The sequence below is a fragment of the Cavia porcellus genome, unplaced genomic scaffold, assembly GCF_034190915.1.
Source record: "Cavia porcellus strain 051 isolate PalLab524CR breed Dunkin Hartley unplaced genomic scaffold, mCavPor4.1 scaffold_7, whole genome shotgun sequence".
Lineage (NCBI taxonomy): Eukaryota > Metazoa > Chordata > Mammalia > Rodentia > Caviidae > Cavia > Cavia porcellus.
In genome coordinates, this window is record NW_026947490.1 from 38,594,655 (window position 1) to 38,610,991 (window position 16,337).

The following is a 16,337-nucleotide window of genomic DNA, read 5'->3' on the forward strand; positions in this document are numbered from 1 at the left end:
AGTAGGGGGAGCCCCAGGGTTTGAAGGGACATTTCTCCAAAGAAGACTAGATACTCAATATCATTAGCCATCAGGGAAATGCAGATGAAAACCATAATGAAATGCCATGTCACACTAACTAAGATGGCTAAAAGCAAGAAAATGGATAACAAGAAGTGTTGGTGGAGTTGCAGAGAAACTGCAGCCCTCTTTCATTGCTGGTAAGAATGCACAAAGGTACAATCGCTGTGGAAAAACAGCGGAGTGGTTCTTCAAAAGGTTAAAAATAGAACTATCCCATTACCTGGCAATTCTTCTCCTAGATGTATCGCTACAAAAACTGAAACCAGGTATCTCTATATTGATGTTCACAGCTGCATTATTTACAATGGGAAAAAAAGGAATCCCAAATGTCCATCAGCAGATGAATGGCTGAATAAAATGTGGTCTACAATGGAAAGCTACTAGGCTATAAAAAGGAATGAAATTTTGATTTTGAGATATGCTGCAAAACAGATGGACACTTAAAACAGACACAGAAGTGCAAATGTTATATAATTCCATTTATATGAATTCGATAGCCACAACGTAGAATAAATGTTAGTAGTTAGGGGCAGGGCAAGAAGGAATGAGAAATGTTTAATTGGGTGAGAATTTATATTGAGGACAATGAAAAGGTTTGAGCGCATCCAATATGATGAATGTAAGATCACCAAAGTTCACACTTAGAAATGGTTAAAATAAATGTTGTGGTATGTATAATTTATCAAAATAATTTAAAGTTGTGAAGGTATGTGGAGGTTGAAATTTTACAAGTGGCTAGGAAAGAGGTCATTGCAAAGGTGACATCTAAGTGAAGCCCTAAAGGAGACGAAGGACCATGCTGACAGCTATGGAAGGGTGTCCTGGAAGAGTAGTGGCATGGGCGATGTCCGTGAGGCGGTCTGAGAGGCAGACTGAAAAATAATCACTGAGGAAGTCACTGAGGATGAAGTTGAACCAGAGGGGGCACAGGGGCGATCGGGCCACTGTATTTTGGTTTCTGCTGGGAATGAGGAGCCATGGCACGGTTTTGCGCGGAGGAACGTGACCTAAGTACAGTACATGATGAAATAAAACACTTCTAGCTACCCGACCCACCAGCCAGCGGCCACTCTGCAACTTTTCGGTTGGAAAGCAGTATTTCCCAGGTTGCACTTTCCTTCAGCGCCACCGGGAGGCAGCAGAGGCGCGCGAACGCAGCGCAGGCTGCTTGCCACACCGCGGGGCCGCGCCCAGCTCTCCGCTCAGGTGGCTAGTTCCCGGGATCTCTGGGCGGAAACTGAACCCTGGTTTGGCGCCCCCGCTCGGCCCCTTTAAGAGCCAGAGTTTCCGGAGGCCTGGCCTGGGGCGAGGGATACTCTGGGGCCGAACCAAGAGTTCGGAGTAGGGGGAGGTGGCGAAAACTTTCGCAATAAATTCCAACTCTGGAGAGTCTAAGTCCCCTCGGGCGTCCCTAGGGGGTGCAGAGCTTTCCTTTCAGGGACTTCTCTTTACTCCTTAGGCACAGGAAGTCCACAGCACCTTAGGGCAACCAGGCCTGAGGAGTCCCAGGGCAAACGGAAAAGCAGGTGCCCGGACCTCGCTCCGACTCGTCCCTCCCCATGGGGCGCACCTAGGCGGGTCCATCGCCCGCTGGGGACGGGGGTGTGGGCGAGGAGAGAACAGGTGCGCGGCGGACCCGCCCACTTTCAACAGGTGAATCACGCGGAGAGTGTCTCTGTGCCGGAAATTCTCGGTCCGCTTGGTTGGGCCGAGGCCGGAGCGCGTGGATGGGGCCTGCGGTCTGTCGCTGCCCTCCTGGAGCGCGGGTCACTTGGTTCAGGCCCTGGGGGCAGGAGCGCACCTGGGTCAGCCCACTTCCGGGGAGGGAGGCTGAGGAGCCCCTCCCCACCGCCCACCCCCAAACCCAGCCCTTGGCTCCCACCCCTGTGTACCTGGGCCGATCCATTGCCCGAGGCGCGCAGGGGTGGAGTGGCCCAGAGGACCACCGTGTGACCAGCAAGTGTCCCCTCGAGAGCTGAAAGCGTGCGCTCCGTCCACTGTGTTTCTGTTGGTTAAAACTCCTGGAGCGCGGCAGATTGGGCATGGAATAAGAACAAGGAACGGAAGCGGGAAGGGGAGGAGCACGCACCCCCGCCGGCCTTGGAGCTCGCCGCGCCCCCTACTCTCTAGGTACTCGGGTGGGGACGCGCCGGCCCTGCGCGCCTAGACGGCCGGAATGGCGCCGGCGGAGTCGTCGCGTTCCTGTGGGCCCGGCTCTCACTCGGCCGTGGTCGTCGTCGTCTGGCTCTTTCTCAGTACTTGGTGCTCAGGTACGGAGTGCGGGATGCAGGGCGCGGGTGCTGCGCCAGGGACGCTGCAGAGGCGAGATGGACACAGGTCTCGGACGCCCGGGAGGTGGGAGAACCCGGGGTCTCTAGGGGGAGGGCGCAGAGAATGGGCACCTGCCTGTGTGCCCAGGTCGGGGATTCCCTTGTTCGCCATTCTGAGGTTCCCTCTGCCTTGTTGGGAGATAGCAGGAAGTGAAACTCTGGAATCATCACTCCTGGAGCTGAAGAGACAAACGGGGACTCTGTGGGGTGGGGATGAAGGACAGGGTGATCGCAGAAAAGTTCGGTATGGGCGGGGTCTTCGGCGCACCCCGAATGTCTTAAGTATTGGGGTAACAGGGAGAGAGTATCTGGAGTCTGGATCAGATTTTTTTTTTTTTTTTTTGAAAAAGAGGAAAATGTTCCCAGGGTTTGAGTGGCTGTGAGACTAGGGACTCTCCACCCACGGCCCCACCCACCTCCCCGCAGACTCCCAGTTTCTGTGCGGAAGAGGCCATGAGATAGACTTGTGGACCTGAAACAGTCTTCCGCTGGCAGGCGCCCATCTGGGTCGCATGTTCTTTCTGGCGGGAACTGAGTCCTTTATCACCAAGCACTTTTGGGGACGCATTTGGTGTGGCTTTGGGTAGGGTGAAGGAGAGAGGCTGATGGAGAGATGTTGCTAGGGGGAGTGGGGGGGGGTGTCAGCCACTCAGTGAGGAAGCGGTTCATTCGAATAACTGTAAGATTCATGAAAACCTGGGTGACTTGGAGCCCTTGGCACCTCATTTTGAAATAAGGGCTTCCTTGAACCCTGGGGACAGTGTGAGCTTTGGGGCTCGCCTATATGAGAGCCATGTCCATTTCTGTGAGAATGCTGAAAGAAAGAGAAACTTGGGGGTTCAGGGGCCAGATCTGAGAGAGATGGACAGCATGTTCCAGAAATCTGGCCCTACAACCTTGTATCTGCCACTTTTCAGCCCTATGGCCCTATAAAATGGGCATGACTGTGGGAGCCTCACCCACCCTGGGGATTAAGGAACAATGGGTACCAGGCACTCTGTAAAACCATATGCTTCTAAGTGTCAACTTGGTGACAAGTGATGTTGCTCATTCTTATTGAAGTAATTCCTTGAGCTCACAGCAGTTCTTGCTCATTCCATCTTGCCCTCAGTGCCTGCCGGTGCCATCCAGGTGACAGTATCCAACCCTTACCATGTAGTGATCCTGTTCCAGCCTGTCACCCTGCCCTGCTCCTACCAGATGACCTCGAGCTTCACAGCACCCATCGTGATCTGGAAGTACAAGTCCTTCTGCCGGAATCGAATCGCTGATGCATTCTCCCCAACCAACGTGGACAACCAGATCAATGCCCAACTGGCAGCTGGCAACCCTGGCTACAACCCATATGTGGAGTGCCAGGACAGCGTGCGTACCGTCAGGGTTGTAGCCACCAAGCAGGGCAACGCTGTGACCCTGGGAGACTACTACCAGGGCCGGAGGATCACCATTACGGGAAGTATGTGGGGTGAGGTGGAGTGGGAGAGGAGGCTGGGGCTCCTGGGGTGTGGGCTGGCTCCCTGGTTTCCAGTGTAGTCTCCCCAGGAGTTCATGACCACAATCAGAAAGGACTGATGCAGGGAGGAACCCTTTTTTCCACCCATCCACACTTTCCTTAATCTCAGAGATTTATTGTGTACCTGCTGTATACCAGGTGCTATTCTAGGCCCTGAGAACACAGCCGTAAACCAAACTGGCAAATCACTTCTCTCCTGGAGCTCACGTCACAGTAAGAGAGACAAACACAATGTAGACTTTCAAGTGCTTGCAGTTAAAGGAAATGGTGATGAAGAGAGAGTCAGGAGTTTATTTTATAATAATACTAGTAGTTCCTGCAATGAGAAAGGACTATTAACAAAAGGCCTCCTAAGTGCCAGAACCTACTCCAGGTTCACATAGATGAACTCACATAGACCACACAGTAATTGGAATGAGTTGTTTCCATTACTGTTATTTCACAGAGGCCTAGTAAGCTAAAGTTACTTGCCTAGGGTCACAACTGGTTTGAGTTGGGTTCCAATTCAGTCGCTTTGGGCTTAGTCCCCAAGCCTCTGTGTTCACCCAGGGAACAAAGGGGAGGTGGTATCAGTGAATTAAAGGAAAAGTACTGGAGATTGAACCCAGGGTCTTTGCACTGAGATACACCCTAAGCTTTTTTTTAAGTTTTGAGACAGGGTCTGCTGAATTTCCCAGGCTGTCCTTGGAATTTGAATCCTCTTGTCTCACCCGAAATGCTGGGATTACAAGTATGTGCTGCTACACTCAGTGGTGCTAGATGTCCTTGTAGGTGCTGGGGACAGAGTGGTGATCAGAACAGCTGAAGTCCCTGCCCCAGGAGATGGCATTCAAAGTTAGGATGGTTCAGAAAGAGTCAGAGAATTTCAGACAGTGCTAAGTGTCGGGTGAGTGTTATGTGCAGTGACTTCAACATGGCCACCTTATGATTACTGTCATTGTGATAGGAAGTGGGCTGGGACTGGGCCCTGGAGAATCCAGAAGACAGAGGGGAGGGAACAGTAGCAGTGGGTGGAGGGAAGAGGGCTCACCCACATAGTGGGTGTGCCCTTCCACTGCCTTACAGAAAGATAGGATATTGATCCTGGGCATAAGGGAAGAATAGGGAGGGAAACCCCAAGTGACCTGGCTGTGGTGCACATTTCTGACTGTCAGACCCTAGATAAAAGGCAAGGCTACAGGCACAGAGCCTGTCGACCCTGCGGTAGGGGAGGGACCAGCTCAGCCTGAAGCTTCCTGCTATTCCTGAGGCTTCTTAGGGGTTTATGCTGTGCCAGCCTGGATTGGGCCTGACTATCTGGGCTTGTCAGGACAACCACACAGGGAGTGTGCCCTTGGAATCTGGGCTTCTGTCTTGGACACAAAGCCCCAGAGCCACCCTTATGCTTTATCCAAGAGGGACCTTCATGTCCAAAGAACTTGGAGAGCTGAGTCTTTCAAATGGCCTTGACTTGAGCCACATTTGATACAGGCCATGGTAGGTAACTTTGTATTGAAAGGACTGTGTCCTTTCAGAACCCTAGTAGCCTGCGGTTACCACTAAAAGTTTTCTCCACTTGCACTTTAGGGGCAGGGCAAAGTAGACCTCTCTGGGGTGTTCCTAGTGTTACCAGCTGCCCTAGGCTTATAAGGAAAGGAGGATAATCTTGGGTATACTGGAGGTGTCCCTTTCCCTGGGTGGATTGTGTCCCCTCCCATTCTAACCTCCTTTGGCAGTGTGGGCCACCTGCATCTAAGGCTCCATTATCTCCACCTCAGGCTGTTTGGGGCCATGTACTGACTACTCTCAGCAGTACTGGAACAGAGAGGCCTTGGTACCTTGGAAATCATGAGACCGTCCTTGCTACGTGTAGATAAAGAAGCAGAGGCCAGAGTCAAGGAGGGGGCCTGCTGTGTTCCCTGTGTTCCCTCTGGAGCCTGGCATCTTTTCCCTGCACCTGAAATAATTGAAACCATGCCCAGCCAGTGTGGCCAGGAACAGGGTCCACCCTGTAGGAAGGAAGTAGGTTGAGGCCTTAGGATTGATCAGAAGAATCCGGAAAGCCGTGTTTCTTGTGAATTTTGAAAACATGCAGTCCAAACAAAACACACCAAGGCCCGTATCCGGCCCTGGAGAGCCCAAGTTTCAACTTCTAGCCTCTATAATTGTTTGCCACAGCGGGGGTTCCTGTCTAACTCTTAAGCCATGGGCAGGGACCAGCTCTTGTGTTCCAGTGTTGGGGCAACATGATAAGAATCTCACTGGACCTCTGTCTTAGGCCGTTGGGGGACAGAAACAGGTCAGGGTGAGCTCTCCAGCCAGGCCAGGTCCATAGTTTCTTGGCCACTTCCTTCCTGACTGAGCAGCTCCTGTTGACCTGTTTCGCCTGACCCCATGGGCCCAAACCCTCCTGTAGGACAGCTCAGTGTGAGCAGTAACTGGGTGCTCCAGACCACAGCACCCAGCAGCTACCCGCTGATGTTTCTCAAAGATACAGATGGAAATGACAGCCAAAAGGGTATCGGGGGAAAACGTGTGTTCAGGAGAATCTGATTCACAGTTTTTGAACATTCAGTAAAAGGATGGATTCACGCAGAGGGGCCTACCTAGCACATAGCAATAGCTCAATAAATGGTGGCTAAGTACCAGGCTCTGGAGTGGGGGGCATAGCTGCCATTCCACCATGTATGATCTGAAGGTCACCTCTGGGGGCCTCCTGGCCTCTTTATTTACAGCTGCACAGTTCTCCCTCCCTACCTGGTACCTACTCCCTTTCCAGTTCATTTGCCCCACACTGCTTATCACTGTCCTATATGCAGTATGGTTAATTTTTATTTGTCTCTTCCGTGCTTAGACTATGAGCTTTACCAGGGTGAGTTCGCCATGGCAGTGGGTGTCAAAAGTCTTGGCCTCGGTGCCTCTTTGCACTCACAATTATACAGTACTTCAATAAGCTTGTGTTTTCATAGCTAGCAGATTACATTTTTAAAACATTTCAAAGACAGTCATAAATGATTTACAAAAGTACCATACTTTTTCTGCCAGGTGTGATGGCACATATCTGTAATCCCAGCGCTTGAGAACAGGCAGGAGAGTCGCCATGAGTTTGAGGATAGTGTGGGCTACATAGTGAGTTCAAGGCCAGCCTGAACTGTATAGTGAAACCTTGTTTCAAGAAACCAAAAATAAATAAGTAAATAATTTTTAATGAAAATATAACCATATTTCCCAACCCTCCAAAAAAAGTTTTAATGAGAGAGTGGCATTGTTTCCTATTTTTGTAAATCTCTTAACATTTGGCTGAGTAGGAAAAGCTGGATTCTCAAAGCTTCTTTGATCTGCTATGCTCACATGTCATGTACCTTGTGGAAAAGGCCACAGTATACTCAGGAAAGGTTAAGGAAAAGGACCTGTGATGGCTCATTATTACTATGAAAGTAACTCTTGACTTCAGGGATCCCCTGATATGGTTTGGGGGAACCCAAAAGTACACAGACCAAACAGAACTATGTTTTCCCATCCACCACCTGCCCCAAATGCTGCCTGCAGCATAGGACACATTTGGTATTTGTTGAATATTGGCCAAATGAATGAAGTGTCTGTCTGTAACATGTGTCTAGAATGCTGGAGCTAAGGAACTAAGGAAGATCAGCATGAGGAGAGAAGGGCTTGTTTCTGATCCCCATTTGAGGCCATGAAGACCTAGACCAGTGATGGCGAACCTTTCAAAGCTTTCAGTGATAGTCTGGATGCCATAGGTTAACACCACTGACCTAGACAGACTCATTTCTGGTGCATGAATCCTCCGCTGTCATCAGGCCAGAGATAGGTACTTGCACAGGGAGCTGTGCAAGGTAGGATGGCCAGGGAATGCTCCTCCCGGCTGAGGCTTGCATACCAACAAGGAACCAGCCAGAAGACATGGCGGGGGAAATAGAGCCACTGGAGGGGAAGCTGAGGCAGGCCCAAGCCCAGCAGGTGTGTATCAAGCACAAGAGATGGTGGGGCTGAGACCAAGGCCTGTGGTCAGAGTCCCCAAGGGCCCTGTGGGCCAGGAAAGGTGATTGGAGTGGGGCGGAGCACCTGTGTGGCTCTGGCCGGGTTGCTCATCTCTAGCTTTTTCCTGACCCTTGTGGGCCTGTGGTAGCATTGCCAAGCAGGTGCCATCCTGTCCCAACTGGAGAATGATGGAAAGAGTTTAACTCATGAGGGCCTGAGGAGTAGTTAGGAAACAGGATGTGCTAAAAAGACTTTAATTAGTGGCATAATTAACAGGCTTCTTGCCTAGGGTGCCTGCAGACCACAGCGTCTCCAAGCCCCAGGATCTGACCTGGAATGTAAGGACAGAAGGGCGGCGGGGTGGCAAGTTGGAGAGTCGGTCTCTCTCCCACACATCACACCCTCTCCCTCAGTGCCTGGCATCTCCTCCTGTCTGTAATCTGGCCTAGTTAGCAGTGCCTTCTTCCTCTGGCCCATCCTCCAATCTGTACCAGGCTCCATGGCTATGTTGGGGGAGGTTCCGCCTTGGCTTTGAGAGGCCATAGAAGGGTGTTCTGAGTTGAAAAGTACAGACTGGAATCAGTCTGTCCTAGCTCTGCCATCAGTGAGCTGTATGACTTTGCGTGGATTAGGTCATCTCCAACTAAACAAGAAGTTGTGTTTCCTGGACTTTGTGAAATAACCCATGTTCAGTGTTCACAGTGAGCAAAGTAACATATCCTGCCCGGGCATGGTAGCACACACTTGCAATGCCAGCACTCTGAGAGGCTGAGGCTGGAAGATTATGTGTTCAAGCCCAGCCTAGAAACTTAGCAATTTACAGAGACCCTGACTCAAAATAAAACAATAAAAAAAGGCTGAGGATATAGTTCAATGCAAAGGCTCTGGGCTTAAAAGCCAATACGAAAGGAAGAAAGAAAGAAGGAAAGAGTGTGCTAGAAATGAGAATGGTTTTTTGATTGATTCATTTGCAACTCCTCTTCCGCTGGCCCGTGGGTATGGGGTGGGGGTGGTGCTCAGGCCCTGCCAAGGCCAGGTGCCCTAACCCTTAGACCTTTCTTTCTGACCAGATGCTGACCTGACTTTTGAGCAGACGGCTTGGGGAGACAGTGGTGTATACTACTGCTCTGTGGTCTCAGCCCAGGACCTTCAGGGGAACAATGAGGCCTACGCAGAGCTCATTGTCCTCGGTAAGTGGGGCTGGGCCCTGGGCACTGGGGAAGTGGGGGACAGCCCTTCTGTCCGCTTCTGTATCTGCCCTCCCTCCTCCAGCCCACTTGTGTGGGCTCTGTTGCCTGTTTTGCTCTCCCCTGTGGCATAGCCAGTCACTTGGGCTTCTCTGCCCTGCACCCCAGGCAGGGTCCCTGCTCCCTTTAGTGTTTGTTTCAGGTCAGCCTGAGCCAAACTAGGAGTGGAGAGAATCTTAGGAACTCTGTCTCTTCCAGTGTCTTTTATAACAAACACTAAGAGATGATCAGAGTTGACCAGCAGTGAGGAAGTGGGTGGGGAAGGTTGACTGTCTATACAATTGTCCCTTAATATCCGTGGAGTCAGTTCCAGGACACCAAATGCAGTGATGCTCAAGTTCCTTCTGTGAAGTGATGGTACTCACATCACCTAGCTGTGTCCTCTTGTATACTTGAAATGTCTCTGTGTTAAGCAGTAACCTAGTATAGCTGTTAATAGTGGGAATGCTGTGTAAGTGATCATTACATGGCATCACTTAGGAAAGGATGGCAAGGAAGAAAGTCTGTCGGTGTTGAATACATGCACGCTCACGCATGGGCACACACACACACACACACACACACACACACACCTTCCTTGGCATTTTCAGTCTGCTGAGATACCAGGGCCAACTGTGTAACTGAGAGGAGGCTGGACTCATCTTCTGCCATATCTTGGGGCCATATTGTACCCCAGAAACTTTGCCTCCTGCCCTGCTGGGGTGGCACTGTGTGATTTTCAGAAAGCCTAGTGTTCAAGAGCATCTAAAATGAAGCAGTTCCAGGGCCAGGGTGGGTGTCACCAGCAGCCTTGGTATGGCTTGGGGGCCTTTGTGCCTTGTGTGGAGGAGACACTGTCATGGGGTGCTCGGTGTCAGCCCGCATATCCTGGGGTGGCCTGGGCTGTGCAAGGGGTGCAGGGGTCCATGCGGTGTCCTCATGGGTGTGTGCCACAGGATGTGGGCCTAAGTGCAGCTAAAACCCACAGCTGGCACCAGTGGATTTCAGAATTTCACCCCAGGACCTGTTTACATTCTAACATTATTGAGGATCGTTTTGGTTTCATAAAAGTTTTTGTGGATTTTACCTGAAGTTGTTTAACATATTGGAAATTGAAACTTGGAATTTTATTTTTTGAGACAGGTCTTGTCATGTAGTCTAAGCTGGCCTTGAACTCCTTATGTGGCCTAGGTTGGCCTCAGACTCATGACTCAGGGAAACTGAGAACTTATTAAAGCAAATGATACACAAGTGTACAATCCATTAGCCATCAGGGCAGTGATGACATTATGTCACCAAGCCTCTGGAAAACCCCATTGTATACCATGAGACAAGGAGAGGAAAAAAGGCAAATACTACCTTAGAGTATTAGTCAGCTTTCTGTCACTATAAAAAAATACCTGACATATGTCAACTTAAGGAAGAAAGATTTATTTTAGCTCACAACTTGTGAGGTTTTGGACCATGATAGCTTGCTGCATTGCTTTAGGCCTGAGGTGAGGCAGAAGCATTGTGGTGGAAGGGCCTGGCAGAGGAAGGTTGCTCTCCACTTAGCAGCCTGGGAGCAGAGAGAGAGAGAAAAAGCCCGAGGAAGGGTCTGGGACCAGGGAAAGTCTCTGAGGTCACGCCCCCATGATTCACTCCCTTCAACTCAGGCACACCTCCCCTTCCTGCACCTCCCAGTGATAACCATCAGACCAATTGACAGATGAAAGCCCAAATGATCCAGTCCCCTCCCGGAAGTCTGTCAGCTGGCAGTCAATCCGTGGGCACATGTGGGAGACATTGGGAGACATTGCAAATCCAAGCGAGCAACAGTGCCATTCTGAAGAGTTACGTTTTTATATACAGGGCTGCACTTTGAGGAGGGCTGATTGGCATGCCTCTGTCCCCACTCCCTGGGGCACATGATCCCATGTGTGGGCTTTGGAGAGGGCTGCTGCTGTGGGGTGGCTGTGTGTGTGTTTGTAGCTTGTGTCATACAGTGCTTGTGGGACACCAAGCGCCTCCTGTGGCATCAAAAACTGGGTTGGGAAAAGTGCATATCTGACAGAGTACACGAACAGACATTGGACCCTCTTGAATTACTGACCCTGGACCAAGTTTGTCTTGTATGGGCCACAGGTACTGCTGCCTTCATGGGCCCTTTCTTCCATTTAAAGATAGGTATACATCTTTCATGACTGCATTGTAAAAAGAAGCCATTATTACAGACAGTATCATATTTTTCTTCAAAGAGATCATAAGACATTCTGATGGGCCACAGTAGCACGGTGCCTACACTGCTGTCACTTGGGTAGGAATTCTGGGAAGACAGAGCCCATGTAGGTGATGAGGAAACAGGGCCAAGACTGAGGTGAAGCCCTCAGGAGCCCAGGAGCTGTGCACAGGGTCCCTGCGGGGTCAGAGAATGTGGGTGGATGATATGAAGAAAGGCTCACAGGGATTCGGGACAGGCTCATCCTGGGTCACCAGCCCCTCCCTGTGTACCACAGGGCTTGTCTGGCCAGCTGGAGCCGAGCATTTTGAGGGGTAGGGATGGCCTGGACTGGCTCTGGCCACCATAATTTCCTGTTTCTCTTTTGTCCCTCCAGGCAGGACCTCAGGGGTGACTGAGCTCTTACCTGGTTTTCAGGCGGGGCCCATGGAAGGTACGGGAGGGTGGAGTCCTTTGTGGGGGACTTCTCCTGGGAGCCCCAACCTACCACTTCTTTTTCTGTTACTCTTCCCACCCCCTAACCACTGCTCACTGTGGACCCCATTAACCCACCTGATTCTGGGACAGGTAGTGGCCTGGCTGTAAGCTTTCAGGTGGAATGGGCTGGCTGAGGATGGGCTTGGGGTGTAGGCAGGGGCACAAGTGACTGGCATCTGCTGTGTTCTTCAGGGTTGGGGTCTGGGCTTGTGGCTCTCTCCCTTCTTCTGGAGGCTGTAATCTGTCTTGCTTTGGCTAGGCTGCCTCTTACTTTCTGCCTTGTCTGTTTGAACCTGGGGGAGTTCCTCACTTGGGACTGGTTTGTAGGGAGTTGGGCAGCCCTCTGCTGCTGCACGGAGAATCTAGCAAAGGCTGCAGATTCCCCGATGAGCTTTGCCAACAGGCCCCTTTGCCCAGGTGTCAATTGCACACTGTTCTGCGGAGCCTGTCCTCCCCTCTCAGCTCAGGACTTGCCCTTGTCTCTGCAGACTGGCTCTTTGTGGTCGTGGTGTGCCTAGCTGCCTTCCTCGTCTTCCTTCTCCTGGGCATCTGCTGGTGTCAGTGCTGCCCACACACCTGCTGCTGTTATGTCAGGTGCCCCTGCTGCCCACAGAAGTGCTGCTGCCCGGAGGCTCGTAAGTACCCCAATGTCAGTCCTGCATGGGGTAGTACACATCTTCCTATCCTCGGGGACAATGCTACTGGTGTAGAAGTTAGCAATGAGAAAGGGGACCAAGGACTACTGCTATTTCAGCTTAACATTTGCTTACTTCAACTTTTAATTTTTATTTGGGGTTTCTCATGTCAGTGTAACTTATACATATGGTAAAAGGAAAATGTCCCATTAGTACAAGACATTATTCACAGGAAATTGAAACACCCCATAAAAACAAAATCTCAAGTGAAAAATGGTAAGTAATCAAATAAGGTTTATGGGACTATGTAATTTTAGGAAATTTTCAAAATACAGAAATGCTGCACATTTTCTGTGGACCCTGTGTTTAGGAAGGTGTATAGCACATTAATGCAGGAACTTGTGGGAGATCAGGAATCGAATTGGGTCCAAAGAGGAAGGGGCTATAGATGGGGAAAAAAGAAAGTTTAGCTGGACATTGTGGCCCATGCTTGTAATCCCAGGTACTTAGAAGGCTGAGGCAGGAGGGTCAAAAATTCCAGGCCAGGCTGGGCAATTTAGTGAGACTGTCCAAAAAAATAAATAAATAAAAAGAGCTAGGGCTAGAGCTTAGTACTCTCTAGATTCAATCTTCAGAACCATATGGTGGGGGAAAAAAGAAAAGAAAGAAACTCCTCACCATAGGAAGAAAGATCCCCTTTCATGGCTGTCCTAGGCTACTCTACAGGGAACGACAGCTGTTGCTAGTTCCTCAGTGTCCTTCAGGAGGGTGCCTGGGTAGACCAGCCTCTTGGCACATAGCCCCAAGTGCACACAGTCAGAGGAATGACAGGCAGTTACAAGCAGGGGCAGGTGGAGGTTCCCAGCTGGCTGGATGCCCAGACAGCTGACAGGCGCAGGCCCAGTGAGTGCTTTGCCCTCTCAGAGTTTGTCTCCCCACGAAGTAAGGCTCCTGACAGAGGAGCCCTACGTACTATTCAGGGTGAGTCTGGGAATTTAGGGATGACCTCGTGTGCGCAGCATTTTGTGCAGGGTGGGGCCTGTGTACCCTGCCTGCTAGCTGCTGTCCATCAACACTGTCCACATCAGTGATGACCGCAGGCCCGGGTGCAGATCAGGGACTGCCACACCTGCCGTGTTCCCTTCTCTCAGAGGTCTCATGGGGCGGTATGAGGATCAAGGGGAGCCTGTGAAAGTGCGCAGGACCGGGCTGCAGTGCCACCACCCATGCCAGCTGATGGGTTCCCTACTGTGCTCCCCTGAGCAGGCCCCCCTGCACTCTGTGAGATGACGCTGGCCATCCTGTCCCTTCTTGTTTTAAGAAAGAATGTGGGCAACACAGCACAAGTCTGTTTTCAGGCCTTATGTCTCCCAAGGCCATACTTCTCCATGCCAAGTCCCTGTCACCTGCCAAAAGCACCCCCTTCTGCTATAGCCCCAGTTCCCCCGGCCCCCAATGAGGAAGCAAGAGCTCCCACTGCTAATTACAGTGTAGGCAAGTCACCTGATATAATGAAGGGTTTATCCTAGGCAGGGCTGAATCCTTAGACTTCTGCTTGTGAGCTAAATGACTTGGGGAGATGGGGGATTCGGAGCCTGTGGAGTCCCAAAGAGGAAGTGAAGGAGCAGCTCTGGATCTGATCTGCCTTTGCATGGAAAGAAAGCAACAAGGATTTGCCCTTAAGCTGTCAAGCCTAGAGCCAAGCAGGCAGGGTGGGAATAGATGTGGTCAGGAGTTAAGAAACCCGAGAGGAGATATTTTACTGCGTGGGAGAAGTTAACTCCAGAGACCCCAGCGCACCCTTTAGTTGTATCTGGCATCCAACACACATGACAGCAGAGCAGGAAGCTGATGTCCCTTGGGCCTGGGGGTCTGGCAGAAATAAGAGAGTGAGGAAGTACAGGCCTAGATCCCTCCAGGGAGTTTCATGGTGTAGGACAGCCTGGTGCCTGGATCCCTTCTCATGCCCACTATGTCTTCCTAGTGTATGCTGCTGGCAAGGCAGCCACCTCAGGGGTGCCAAGCATCTATGGCCCCAGCACCTATGCCCACCTCTCCCCTGCCAAGACCCCACCCCCACCACCAGCCATGATTCCCATGGGCCCTGTCTACAATGGCTACCCTGGAGGATACCCTGGAGACTTCGACAGAAACAGCTCAGGTGAGGGTTGGGGAGAGCCCGAGTGGGCAAGGAGCAGGCTGGGTTGGAAGAAGAGTGGAAGGCAGACGGTGGCTGGCAGCCACTGACAGCAAGTCTCCCCTAGTAGCTGGCCACAGCTCCCAGGTACCCCTGCTTCGAGACACAGACAGCAATTCGACTTCTGGTAAGAGTCCAACATTCTAAGGTTGTGCATTAGGGAGGCAGGGTGGGTGGGTCAGCATCTTTCCTGCAAACCTGGTCACTTGCACCCCTGTCCTTAGAAGTCCGTAGTGGCTACAGGATCCAGGCCAATCAGCAGGATGATTCCATGCGAGTTCTTTACTACATGGAGAAGGAGCTGGCCAACTTTGACCCCTCTCGTCCTGGCCCACCCAATGGCCGTGTGGAACGGGGTGAGCAGGAGAACTAGGGCCCAGTGGGGCAGGGGTTAACATGTTTCCTGGAGACCTGTCCTCAGCGTGCTTGCTATAGGTCTTAGAGACAATCCCTCTTCCCTATCCCTGGGCTCTTCCCAGCATCAGTGACATCCCCCTTCCTTACAGCCATGAGTGAAGTCACCTCCCTCCATGAGGATGACTGGCGATCCAGACCTTCCAGGTGCCCCACCCTCAGCCCAATCCGGGATGAGGAGTGGGATCACCACTCTCCCCGGAGTCCCAGGAGATGGGAGCAGGATCGGGCAGGGAGTGGCCGGCCCCGAGCCCGCTCTGTAGATGCTCTGGATGACCTCAATGGGCCTGGCTCTGCCGAATCGGGAAGGAGGTCTCCTGCAAGTAGTGGAAGGAGAGGACGGGCACCCCCTCGAAGCTGCAGCCGTGATGATCTCTACAACCTGGATGACTCGAGGGACTTTACACACTCTCGAGATCCTCACTATGATGACGTCAGGTGTAGGGACCGCCCTCCTGCTGACCCTAGATCCCGCTATCGGTCCCGGGACCCTCGGGATGATGGCTCCCAAGCCAGGGATCCCCAATATGATGGGCGGCTACTAGAAGAGGCCTTGAGGAGAAAAGGGCCAGGGGAGAGGAGGAGACCATACAGAGACGAAGGAGAAGAGGAGGCCTACTACCCTCCAGCGCCGCCCCCTTACTCAGAGACTGAGTCTCAGGCCTCACGGGAGCGGAAGCTGAAGAAGGTGAGCAAACTGCCCTATCCCACTCAGCCTTTGCAGAGCCTCTCCGCGTCCACCCAGTTCACATCGTTTTTTCTTTCTCTTGCAGAACTTGGCTCTCAGTCGAGAAAGTTTAGTCGTCTGATCTCACATTTTGTATGTAGCTTTTATACCTTGTTTTTGGTACTGGGGATTAAACCCACAGTCTTCGTACTGAGCTATGTCCCCAACCTTGTTTTTTTCTTTTTAACTTTTTTTGAATTTTGAGACAAGATCTCAAGGTGTTCTGGAACTTCCAATCCTCCTGCCTCAACCTCCCAACGTGTTGGGATTACAAGCGTGTGCACTCAGCTGCGCTAGTACTTTATTTTTTTAATTCGAGAGAATATTGAAGATCTTCCCCTCTTAAGTCCAATAAAATTGATAATCACAAGGTCTGTTTTGAGAGAAGTGTTTGTTGCTGCGGGAAGTGGGGGTCCCGGCAGTTTCGGCATGTCTAGAAAATGCCACATTCCATTTCCTACCCGGACCGAGTCCCGGGTTAGGAGGAAGAGACCGGTCGGCCGGCAGCCGGCCTTCTCCCTCTCCGCAGGCCTGGAGTACGTGCCCTCGCGCAGCCTCC

The 16,337-nt window shown here is 51.5% G+C and overlaps 1 protein-coding gene and 1 long non-coding RNA gene across 7 annotated transcripts; one reads left to right on the forward strand and one right to left on the reverse strand.

The window, feature by feature from the left end:
• Positions 1-517: 517 nt before the first annotated feature.
• LOC134476930 (uncharacterized) lies at positions 518-2,089 on the reverse strand. Its single transcript, XR_010048768.1, has 2 exons — positions 1,956-2,089; positions 518-1,846 (listed from the first exon to the last, which is right to left on the reverse strand). It is a non-coding gene; the product is annotated as an uncharacterized LOC134476930 (long non-coding RNA).
• Positions 2,068-16,148, forward strand: Lsr (lipolysis stimulated lipoprotein receptor). Of its 6 annotated transcripts, none has more exons than XM_023563695.2 (10): positions 2,068-2,333; positions 3,505-3,849; positions 8,955-9,074; positions 11,705-11,761; positions 12,294-12,440; positions 14,425-14,601; positions 14,705-14,764; positions 14,862-14,993; positions 15,144-15,739; positions 15,825-16,148. In XM_023563695.2, the coding sequence occupies exons 1-10, from the start codon at positions 2,240-2,242 to the stop codon at positions 15,858-15,860; spliced, it is 1,764 nt and encodes a 587-aa protein (XP_023419463.1). In that variant the 5' UTR covers positions 2,068-2,239; the 3' UTR covers positions 15,861-16,148. The 6 variants fall into 6 exon arrangements, with proteins under 6 accessions (XP_023419463.1, XP_063109438.1, XP_063109437.1 ...); XM_063253368.1 differs by having other exon boundaries at positions 14,865-14,993; XM_063253367.1 differs by having other exon boundaries at positions 14,708-14,764.
• The last annotated feature ends 189 nt before the right edge of the window (positions 16,149-16,337 follow it).

Coding starts and splice junctions, on each gene's coding strand:
- Lsr (XM_023563695.2), top strand. CDS start 2,240: ATGGCGCCGGCGGAGTCGTCGCGTTCCTGTGGGCCCGGCTCTCACTCG. Junction 2,334..3,504: donor TCTCAGTACTTGGTGCTCAG/GTACGGAGTGCG, acceptor TCTTGCCCTCAG/TGCCTGCCGGTGCCATCCAG. Junction 14,602..14,704: donor CTTCGACAGAAACAGCTCAG/GTGAGGGTTGGG, acceptor AGTCTCCCCTAG/TAGCTGGCCACAGCTCCCAG.